This window comes from Macaca thibetana, chromosome 11 (genome assembly GCF_024542745.1).
Source record: "Macaca thibetana thibetana isolate TM-01 chromosome 11, ASM2454274v1, whole genome shotgun sequence".
NCBI lineage: Eukaryota > Metazoa > Chordata > Mammalia > Primates > Cercopithecidae > Macaca > Macaca thibetana.
Genome location: NC_065588.1, coordinates 3941488 through 3953513, shown reverse-complemented (window position 1 = coordinate 3953513; position 12026 = coordinate 3941488). Strand labels below are relative to the sequence as shown.

The 12026-nt window shown below is 37.6% G+C and overlaps 3 protein-coding genes across 8 annotated transcripts in view; 1 reads left to right on the top strand and 2 right to left on the bottom strand.

The window, feature by feature from the left end:
* TIGAR (TP53 induced glycolysis regulatory phosphatase) overlaps positions 1–12026 on the bottom strand; it is a 1172566-nt gene that overhangs the window by 469085 nt on the left and 691455 nt on the right. The window lies entirely within an intron of this gene.
* CCND2 (cyclin D2) overlaps positions 1–12026 on the bottom strand; it is a 734493-nt gene that overhangs the window by 430766 nt on the left and 291701 nt on the right. The window lies entirely within an intron of this gene.
* PARP11 (poly(ADP-ribose) polymerase family member 11) overlaps positions 1025–12026 on the top strand; it is a 55096-nt gene continuing 44094 nt past the window's right edge. Inside the window, exons 1-2 of one of the 6 annotated variants that reach the window (XM_050750172.1) lie at positions 1067–1261; positions 10522–10643. Coding sequence is in view for 2 of the 6 variants with exons in the window: in XM_050750170.1 (XP_050606127.1) it covers positions 1244–1261 (18 nt within the window). In the remaining 4 variants the exon portion in view is untranslated. Of the gene's footprint in view, positions 1262–1324; positions 10644–12026 lie in introns of those variants that run through there. The other 5 variants (XM_050750174.1, XM_050750170.1, XM_050750177.1 and 2 more) reach the window with 5 other exon arrangements.

Here is a 12026-nt window from a genome sequence, read left to right as displayed (position 1 = left end):
GGCCTTGCCAACATGGCAAAAACCCGTCTTTACTAAAAATACAAAAATTAGCTGGATGTGGTGGCGCACGCCTGTAATCCCAGCTACTCAGGAGCCTGAGACACAGGAATCGCTTGAACTCGGGAGGCGGAGGTTGCAGTGAGCCAAGATGGCGCCACTGCACTCCAGTCTGGGCAACAGAGGGAGGTTCTGCGTAAATAAATAAATAAATAAATAAAAGATGAAATAGATTTAAACTTAATGGAATGGAAGGATATCCACATAATCTTTAAAGTGAAAAAAAATCAGGTTCTAAATCTATAGGTATTCTTTGATCATATTTATTTTTTCAATGTGTAGAGGCATAGAAAAGTCCAGAAGGATCTATAATGAGCTGTTTTGTTTTCATTTTCTATGGGGTAGATCCTTTATTGCATGGAAGATTATTTCACTCTGTTAGCTCTTTTTACATCAGTAGGAATACATCCTCATGGTTTTAAACTTCTTGACACTCTACCCTAGGTAAATATGCTCGGATAGAACTCTCTATTCACCAGATTACCTATAAATCATATTGCACTTTTTAACTTTTCTAAATTACTTACTTTTTGCTTTCTCTTCTAGATTATAAAATTCGTGAGGGCAGGGACCGTATGTAAAGGTTCCCTTGTGAGCAAATAACCTTCACTTATTGAACTCTGTGTACCAAATACTGTGCTAAATGCTTTCAATAATCTCACTCTTAGGGAGATACTACTACCATCTCCATTTTGAGGATGAAGATATTGAAAGATCATGAAGTTTCCCCCAAATGCCATCGCCAGGCCTGTGTGACTCTTGGCCGTTACACGGTGATCAATAAAAATCTGTTTCATAGGAAAGAAATACAGCCAGCCGTGGCTTTAAGATCACTGGGTGCTGTAGTTGGACCAGAAACCCTTTAAACTCCTTCATAAGACAGATACTCGCAAGCCCCGCCCAGGACGACCGCCCGCGCGCGTACGGATAAGCGTGCAGGGGCGGGGCGAGCTTGTGGGAGTGGGGCGGGGACAGCTCTGATTGGCCAGCGTCTGGCGGAAGTCGGGAGGTTGGGTGGTCTGTAAACGCTGGCTTGTGACAGGGAGGGGGAGAAGGAAGGCCTTCGTAAAGGTTTCCTCTCCGTCCCTTCGCTCCCGGGGACCCGCGGAAAAAAAAAAAAATCCAACACCAGGCCCCGCGGCTAGCCCCTTCCCACAGCCTCTCTCCGCTCGATTTTGTCACTGTTATGTGGGAAGCGAATCCGGTGAGTAGCCGGGCGGGACGGGGCGGGCCCAGTGGGCGGGGTTGATGAGCGAGGGGCGGGAAGGGGCCACCGGAACTGCTTCCCCGCGCTGGCTTCAGTCCGGGTGTTGAGTTCCGGGACCGGAGTGCCAGGGCCTTTTGGCTTCTGCAACCTCTACCTTTTTCAGCAGTGGAAGTGCCTCGGTGGATTCTCCAATGCGTTATTGTTTTCTTGTCACAGTTATTTATTTTACTTCCTGTGATGTTTCAGCCTCATGCCTTCACCGTTTTTTGTTGTTGTTGTTGTTGTTTTTGAGACGGAGTCTCGCACTGTCGCCCAGGCTGGAGTGCAGTGGCGCGATCTCGGCTCACCGCAACCTCCGTCTCCCGGGTTCAAGCGATTCTCGTGCCTCAGCCTCCCGACTCCCTTCACTGTTTTTTGAAACTCTGTGTTTTGCTTTCTAATTGGAGTAACTGGCCTTGGAACCTGTAGTCAGTCATTTGCCTCAGGTTTCCCTGCCAGTCCCATCCGTCTAAAGCAAGGGAATTCGACCCCCTTGTCTTGAATGGGCCTAAGAGGAGCCGTCAGTTCTCCTTTTCCCTTCTTGGTGGACAGCCGTTTAAAACTTGGAGTATGGACTGTTATGTTCTTAGATGTTTTCGTTCAGTGGACAAAGTGATGATCTGGGACATTTCAACTGCAAGTCTGCCTTCTTCCTTGGTTGACTCTGGTATTTTCATTGTGACTTCATGTATTTTTGTCTACTTTGCTTTTATACATTTATTTATTTAAAGTGCAACGTAGGGACGGAAAAGTGTAATACCTTTCCTCACCACCCATTGTAAGGATCACAGCCACCGCTCCTTGAAACAGAAGATAGGTTAACAAGGTAAAGCATAGCAGATCTAATCAAAGTTTTACGCCACCCGGCACTTCAGAGACCAGGGAGATCTCTATTTTTATGCGTAGGACCCATGAGGCATAGACAACTGTATAAAAATGTGAGCGGACAAAGGATATACTCTCATGTTAATAAACTGAGGGAGGAAACCCAGCAAGACCTGTTTGTTCAGATTCTTCTTGACCTCTCTGTGTATCATTTCTTCCTCCTACAGAGGAGGAAGGACCCTTCTGGAATGAGGGTCTTAGCGACCTGCTATCAGGCAAGGTAGGTTAGAGAATTTCTTTATGGCCAGTTCCTACAGAGAAGGGCAGGGAAAGGTTACAGTAATAGTTCCAGTTTTTATGGCTTGCTTTGTAGGAGAGGGATTCTAGTTTCTATCACTCACCTTGGGGAAGAAGAATTCTGGTTTCTGTGACTCACTTCAGGGGCGAAAGATGGGCAGGAGACAGAAGGGTAAGACAAGATCAGAGGGAGACTTTGCTTCCGAGGCTGCTGCTGAGGCCTTCCAATCTCGTTTAGTTCGAAGTACTCAGCATGCCAAAGTGTCATACTTCTGGGTAGCATTTTCTGAGCCCCAACACAACCCTCAGAGAGTGGGATCTATTTGCCAAGAGTATTCTTCTGTTGTTATGGTTGAAACTGCCTGGTAAGATGGCAGATGTACGGTATTTACAACTTAGGAGTTGACTGGAAAAATGACAGAATCATATTTCAGCAGGTTGTTGGACTAAATACAGTCGTGCGCCTCTTAACAATGGGGATACGTTCTGAGAAATTGGTTGTTGGGTAATTTTTTCATTGTGCGAACATCATAGAGTGAACTTTTATAAGCCTACTACACACCTAAGGCTATATGGAATAGTCTATTGCTCTTAACCTAGAAATCTGTACAGCATATTATTGTACTGAGTACTGTAGGCATTTGTAACACAATGGAAAGTATTTATGTATCTAAACATAGAAAAGGTACAGTAAAATAAAGTATTATAATCTTTCTGTTGTATATGCAATCCCTGGTTGACTGAAAGCTTTTATGCAATGCATAATTGTATATGAAACATACGAAACTACCCCATGCTGAGATAACTGCGTAAATTTACTTTAATGACCCCTAATTTCCATATTTGCAATAATTTCCTATAATCAGTATTCTTCCCCTCTCATTTCTGTAATATATTTCCAGATAAGTTAGAAAGTTTATCAGTACATTTCCCTAAGTTTTCAAGTTAAGTTTTTATCCAGTAGAAACTAGTCTGTTAGTCTGGATTTGTTGGTTGCACATTATGATTCCTTCTTGTGCATCATATAACAATAGTCATCATCTTAGTATTTTTGATTCATACATATAATACTCTCATCAAGCCACATTAGAGGAAAGTAATTACTTGTATTTGATTTTAGCAAAAATAATTTAGAATAATGAGAATGCACTCTCTGCTTATATATTCAGTTTCACTATCTGTCATCAGCAGCCTTCATTTTGTATTTATATCTGTGTATATCTTTATGTAACTATATGCTCCATTTTTGTTATCAGTCCTTAAATTTTCCATAACAAACCCTTTAGCCACCCAAGTATATGTCTTACTCAGGGTTTTAAATCTTTCACTATATTGTAAGCTCCATATGGACAGGGATTTTTCTCTGTTATTTTTCCTATAGTATCTTCAACTAGAGAACAGAGCCTGACACATAGTAGGCACTCAATAAATATTTGTTGAATTCATGATGGTGGTTGCATGAGCATGGACCAGAGATAATTCTTTGCTCCTACTATGAATTTTCCCTCCTCCGTCACACATACATCAGAATTTGCTATTGGATTATTTGTGTGTTTGTGAGAATTATAAAGGCATTAATGAATGTCTTATATACTTGGTTTGTTATATCATTATCTCATTTCTTTGTAAGAAATGGGTTTTCTTTGAAATCACCCGTGTGATTTTGCTTAATTTCAGCAGAGCAGGCCGACTTTTGTTAAAAGTGGGGAACCCTCCACAGATCCTCCCACATTCTTCTTTTGTCACCCAAATAAGACATATTTGTCTTATTGCTACTGTATTTTGTTACTACTAATAGTTTTTCTTCCTATGAGCATATGAGTGCTATTGATAAGCACAATTTGGTTTTAAAAATCAACATTCTACATGTGGGTTTCTCTAGTAATTTGTTAGTTTATTTTAGTTTCGCTTTCCTGGTTTCACTTACCACAATTTCAGTTACCAGAAGTCAGCTGCAGTCTGAAAATATGAAATGGAAAATTCCGGAAATGAACAATGAATAACTTTTAAGTTGCATACTGTACTGTGTAGTGTGATAAAATCTCATGCCATTGTACTCCATCCTGCCTGGGGCCATGAATCATGCCTTTGTCCAGCATATCCACACTGCATATACTTTACCTGCCTGCTGGTCATATAATAACATATAATGGCACTCACTTATTTATTGAGCACGTATTGCAAGCTAGTTGGTGCGAAGTCCCAGGGATTACAGTGGTGAACAGAACAGACTAGGTCCCAGCCTTTATGGGTTTGCAGTCTGGTGCAGGCAGGCAGACATTAAACAAATAATTACGCAGATAACATTTAATGTGATAAAAAGATATGAAAGAAAAAGAGTACTGTGACAGTGTAGGGGGAGCTGGTACTAGAGTGGGCAATCAGGAAAGGCCACCCTGTGAAAGTAACTTTTATAGAGATCTGAAGGATTGAGCAAGCATTAGCTAGGTAAAGGTTGGCTGGAAGGTAGGGAGAGCTGTTCAGACAGCAGAGATAGTGTGAGCAAAGATCCTGAGGCAGAAAGGAGCTTGGTGCTTGAGAAAAAGAGAGAAGCCTATGTGACTGGGACACAGTGTGCCAGAAGACAAGCCCAGGAGGTGGGAACCAGGCCATGCATGGATTTGTGGCACATGATTAATATTTTAAACTTTATCCTTAGAGGAGTGGTAACACATTGAAGGAAGTGTCATGAACATATTTATGTTTTTAAAAAGATTACTCTGGCTGCTGTGTAGAAAATGAGTTTATGTATTAGAAAATATGGTAGACATAATAATGGCCTCCCAAAGATAACCACATCTTAATACCCAGAATCTGTGAATATGTCGTTACATGTCAAAGGGGAGGTGATTAGCTAATTGGCTGACCTTAAGATAAAGAGATTATCTTGGATTATCTGGGGGGGGGGGGGGGCCCAAGGTAATCACAAGGGTCCTTAAAAGTAGAACATGGGGACAAAAGACATGGAGTGACTATGGAAGAATGGTCAAAGAGATACAACATGGCTGGCTTTGGAGATGAAGGAAGGAGGTCACAAGCCAAGGTATGTGGGTAGCTTCTAGAAGCTTGAAAAACCACAGAAATAGATTCTCTCCTACAACCTTCAGAAGGGAATCAAACTCAACTTGATTTTAGCCCATTGAGACGCATGCAAGATTTCTACAGAAATGTAAGAAACTAAATTAGTGTTGTTTTTAAGCAACTGCGTTTGTGGTAATTTGTTCTAGCAGCAAAAGAAAACTAATGCTGAGGGGGATAACAGGCTGTAGGAAGACTAATAGGTTACAGTATAATCCAGGGTAGAGATGAAGGTGACTTGGACTATGTGGTGTGACTATGAAGTCACCTATGAAGGTGATTACTAAGTGGGGAGAGAGAGAGAAGATCAATTCAAGCTGCATCTTAGATGATGACTTAGCTTTCTGGCACAGGCAGCCAGGAACAAGATGTTTTCACTGAGCTTGGAAAAGGGAAAGCCATATGGAAGATAACAGGAGTTTGTTTTTTAACTCACTATGTTTAATGTGCTTATGAGGCATCAAGTAGTAAAGTTTGGAAGGTAGTTGGTTAGGTAGGTAAGTCTGGAGCTCAGAGAAGGCTGGGCTGGAAATTGAAATTTGAGCCTCAGTGTCTATAGTCTGTCACCCAGGCTGGAGTGCAGTGGCATGATCTCAGCTAACTGCAACCTCTGCCTCCTGGGTTCAAGTGATTCTCCTGCCTCAGCCTCCTGAGTAGCTAGAACTACAGGTGTGCACCACCACACCTGGCTAATTTTTGTATTTTTAGTAGAGACAGGGTTTCACTGTTTTGGCCAGGCTGGTCTTAAACTCCTGACCTCAAGTGATCCACCCGCCTAGGCCTCCCAAAGTCGTGGGATTACAGGCGTGAATCACCGTGCCCAGCCCCCAATAAAACAGTATTTTAGAAATTAATGTTTTTATTATCATTGAGAAGGATGATTTTTTTTGCAGCTTCTTACAAAGTACTTGTATCTAATTTGATGATAGTTTGAGATGAAGATTAGACCAAACTTTGATTACTCCATATGTCTACTAAATTAGGAAATGTTATGCCACAATTATAGATTATCAGAAATTGCAACTTGTGTTTGCTGGCCCTGTCAGATGTTTTGGAATATCAAGGTCAAACACAGACTGAGAAGTTATTGGAAGATTTCTCCCTGAAGACTATATCCTGTGCTCTTTCAGTTGCTCGATTGACAAGCCTATAATATTAGGGTGAATGTTTCATCCAGCCTGAATGTTTGGAAAATAGTAACAAATGGATTCTTAAGTCATTTTCTGACTTCTTCAGTATCTGGAAAGTATTTTCCCATGTTTTGTTTTCACATTTAGTCATGTTCTTTATACACACAATAGTGTAATCAGTCTCACTCTCTGATGAGTGAAGAAAACCATCAGGTTTTGGGAAGGAATCACATCCTAGCAATTGAGCCATTTGCAACATAGCTTGCTGACTTTGAAAAATATATCTTATTCTCAGCATTAAAAATCAGGGTATTTTGGCCCTGAAGTAGTAGGTTCACACTATTTAAAATTCTAGATATATCTCTGCTATACTCCACTTAAGCAGGCCTCTAGAAAACAGAATTACTTTTTGGTATTGTCAACATTATGAAGAATTTTTTTTGTTTTTTTAAATCTCATCCCTCCTTTCAGAAACTTGTCAGCACCTTTTTCCTTGACAGCCAGCAAACTTGCGTGGGAAGAATAATTTTGCAAACGCTGCCATTTCCTTCTGCAACATCTGAGAGCATGTACTCTGAATAGTCAATATTTGATGATGTTTAATTTCCATTATTTCCTTCAACACTCAATTATAATCAGGAGGCATATTGTTGACTCCTATTTCATATAAAGAATCTTTTAGTAATATAACAGTGTATGTTTTTGCTATTTGTATACTTCTTGCTCTGTCAATTTTGAATGTCTTACACCTTTTTCAACTTATGTCATAGCTCACAAAAGTATCATTGTCTAAATAAGAACTGTCTTCCTTGTACTATAAGTTTTCACTGATATGTGGAAAAAAAGTTGTTATTTTTACCTTATATACTATATATGTGTCAAGCACTGATTTATATTTTCTCCACAGGTAGTTTGTCCAATTGTAAAACAAAATATATACTGAAACACTCACGTGATAGTAATTGCTTTTCTATATTTTGTTGCATGACAATATAAGACATCGAATAGAATCATTTAATAAAGAATTTTGGTCAATAGTTTGTTTCTTCTCAGGCATTAAATTTGAATTGACTAGCTTCTCAGCAGTATCAAGAATCTTCACCTGTTTTCACCGAGGAATGCGTCTTTTCTCTTGGTTTCTTCTTTATCCTTATCAACAAAGCAAATGGACTTTGTGCTTTGCATGAAAATAATCTGAAAGTTTCCTTGAGTTTTATACTACTGTATTTAAGTAAATGCTAACTATGGCTCATGTGAAATGTATCAACAGAGAGTGAATACAATGGAATATTATAGTGAATGATAACTTTAAAGAAAATAAAGTGATTTTTCATGCAGATCATCATTAATCTTACATTTCAACTTTTCAAAATGTATGTCGACAAATTTATTTCATTACTTTGCCCCTGAAAATGCCTTTGAATGATCTCATAATCCCTGAGGACCATCCTTTGAAGATTCTGAGAGAAAACAAGAAGGGCTAGGACTGAGCCATGAGGAACTCTAAAAGTTACAAGCTGAGGAGAAGTCAAAGTGAAAGGAGACTGAGAATTTATGGTCAAAAAAATAAGATGATCTGAAGAGTGTCATGTCATAGAAACCAAGAGAAGAGTGATTCAGGACAGAGGACAAACTGTGAAATGTTACCGTGAAATAAGTAAGATGAGGACTGAAAGAGCATAGGATTTAGTAATGTGAAGTTCATTAGACATCCTAGGAAGTATCTTTTGTTTGTTTTTAAGTGATGATGGGTGGGAAAGGTTGGATCAGCTAGAAAAGTTAAATTGGAGTGAGTGATAGCATAGAAAGTGAAGAAATAAACATATTATGTAGACAAATAATTACAGTTAATAAGCCACCAAAGGAGACAAGATGAAATCCTAAAAGCACTCAATCTGAAAGAAGATAGAAAAAGAAGAAAAACAGAACAAAGAACAGGTGGGACCCCCAAAAAAAAAAAAAAAAAAGCAAATAACAAGATGGTAAACTTAAAGCTAACCATATCAATAATCATACTACATATAAATAGACCAAACACTCCAATTAAAAGACATAGATTTTCAGACTGGATTAAAAAAAAAACGAGACCCAAGTATAAGTTGTCTGTAAGAAATACACTTTGAATATAAAGACGTGAATAGAATAAAACTGAATAAAGATACACAGGCTAACACTAATGAAGAAAAAGTGTGAATGGTTTATTATTGTTAAGGTAGATTTCAGAGATAATGATATTATCAAGGATAAAGAATGATAAAAGAGATCAGTTAACCAGAAACAATCCTGGATATTTTAGACATCTTGTATTAGAGCTTTAAAATGCATGAAACAAAATCAATAGAATAGCAATAAGAAATAGATACCCAATTATACTGGAGATTTCACTAGTTTTCTCCAAATAATTGATGGAATAAGTATATTGAAAATGAGCAACAGTATAAAAAACTTTAACACCACTATCAACTAACTTGATCTGCTTGGCATTTATAGAACAGTTCACCCATCAACAGCTGAAATACATGGGTTTTCTTTTTTTCCAACTACATAGAGAACGTGTAAAAAGATACACCATATTCTGGCCCATAAAACATGTCTCAGTACATTTGAAAGAATTGAAGTCATGCAAGATGTACTTTCTGACCTAAATGGAGTTAAGTTAGAAACCAGTAACAGAAAGATCTGTAAAATTCCCAAGCATTTGGTAAATAAATAACACTTTAAGGTAACCCATGGGTTAAAGAAATGAAAAGAGAAAATAGAAAGTATGAAAACATAACATATCAAATTTGTAGATGGTGCCAAAGCAGTACTTAGAGGGAAATTTGTAGCTAAATTAATGGCTGTATTGGAAAAGAAGAAATGTTACAAATCAATAATCACAGCTTTCTAAGAAACTAGAAAAAGAAGAGGAAGTTAAGCAGGAGCAAGGAAATAAAGGTTAGAGTGGAAATCACTACAACAGAAAATAACAGTGAAAATCAGTGAAACCGAAAGCTAGTTCTTTGAGAACATCAATACTATTAATAAGTTTCTAGCCCAACAGATCAGGAGAAAAAGACACAAGTTACCAATATTAAGAATGAGAGAGGTGACATCACTACATATTCTAAAGACATTAAAAGGATAATAAAGGAATGTTATGAACAACTTTATATCAAGCAGTATGGCAACTTAGATCAAATGGACATATTCCTAGAGAGACATAAACTACTAAAGCTCACTGAAGAAACATAACACAAATAGTCTAACATCTGTTAAAGAATTTGAATTTGCAGGAAAAAATCATTCTTAAAGAAAATTCTAGGTCCAGATGGTTTCAGTGGTGAATTCTACCAAATATTTAAGGAAGAAATCATACTAATTAACACAATTTTAGAAAATTGAAGAGGTGGTAATACTTAACAGTTCATTTCATGAGGCTGTCATACCTTTATTTCAAAACCCATCATAGAAAACTACAGACCAGTATCCTACATGAACATATGTCCACAATTTTAAACAGAATTTCAGCAACTCAATTCTAACATATATAAAAGGATTAATACATCATGACCAACTGGTGTTTATTCCAGGAATGCAAGGTTGGTTTAATGTTTGAACAGCAATCAATGTAATTCACCAGGTAAACAAACTAAAATGAAAAACTATATGGTGATTCCAGTACCTGCAGAAAAAGCCTTTGACAAAATCGAATATCGACTCCTGATTAAAATTCTCGGCAACCTAGGAATAGAAAGGAACTTGCTCAGCTTAATGAAAGGTGTCTGGAAGGGGGTTAACTCAGCAGGCTGGGGTTGTTCAAACCTTGTCCATTCTTAAGCTTGTTTCCATGACTGTCCTTTGCTCACCTCCAGGGAACTAAGCTCTTGAAATTTTTTGTCTTAATAGTGTATTTGCATGCCTGAGTCCTTGAGCCGTGCTATACCAGTTTGTCCAGATTATTTATACTAGCAATGCGGTTTATGGTGAAGACCTGCTTTCCCTCTGGGAATCTGGAACTTCAGTAAAAGGTCAGTCACACAGGTGCTGTTGTGTTTACATGACTCATACCCAGTAAAAACCCTGTACACTTTGGCTCAAGTGAACCTCCTTGGTTGGTAACACTTTGCACATATTGTCGTACATAGTTGGGAGAATGAAGTGTGTTCCATGTGACTACACTGGGAAGGGACACTTGGAAGCTTGTATGTAGTTTCTTCTAGACTTCACCCCATGTGCTTTTCCCCTTTGCTGATTTTACTCTATGTTCTTTCACTGTAATAAAGTGTAACCATGAGTAGAGCAACTTTTGAGTCTGTGAGTCCTAGCAAATCATCAACCCTGAGGGTTGTCTTAGGGACCCCTGACATAAAGGGCATCTTCAGAATACCTTTATCTAACAACTTAATGGTGAAAGACTACTTTCTCCCTAAGATCAAGAACAAGGCAATGATATCCATTCTTTATTCAGTATTCTACTAGAAGTTCTAAGGAAAAAGGAAAGGAAAAAAGGCATCTAAATCTTAGAAGAAAGAAAGAAAGCTGTCTTTATTCAGATGATATGATGCCTGTGTAAAAATCTGATGGAATCTTTAAAAAGCTCTTAGAACTAATAAATGAGTTTCATAAGGTTGCTAGATACAGAATTCATATACAAAAATCAGTGTATCTCTCTATATGCTAGCAATGTATAATCAGAAATTGACTTTTGAAATGCAGTTCCACTTACATTACTGTCAAAAATGTGAAATAAGTAAGCCTGAAAGTAGCATAAAAGATTTGCAATATCTGTACATTGAAACTTACAAAATATTCTTGAAAAAATTAAGACCTAAATAAGTTGAGAGATATAATTTATTCATGGGTTAGAATACTCAATATTGTTAAGATGCCAATTTTCTCCAGACAGATTGATAATTCTATGCAATCCCAGTAAAAATAAAATCAAAGGACCTATAATAGCCAAAGCAATTCTGAAAAAGAAAAATTTGGAGAGCTAATGCTATCTGATTTAATGATTCAGTGTGAAACAACAATAATCAAAACGGTGTAGTATTGGCATCAAGTTAGGGAAGTTAATTAATGGAATGGAATAGAATAAAAAATAGGGCCACAAACACATGAGTTTTTAAATAAAGGTAAGATTCAGTGGGAAAAGGACAGTTTTAACTAATGATGCTGAAACAATTGGATACCCATATGCAGAAAAATGAACTTCACTTCATACTTTGCTATACTATAAAAATTATATAGTATATTATATAGTATATAACATATATAGTCTATATATAGTATATAAAATATACTAATGTGTATAAAAATTTATATACTATAAAATTTACTAAAAATGGATCATAGACCTAAATGCAGAATCTAAAAGTACAAATTTCCAGGTGAAAAAATAGAAAAAATAT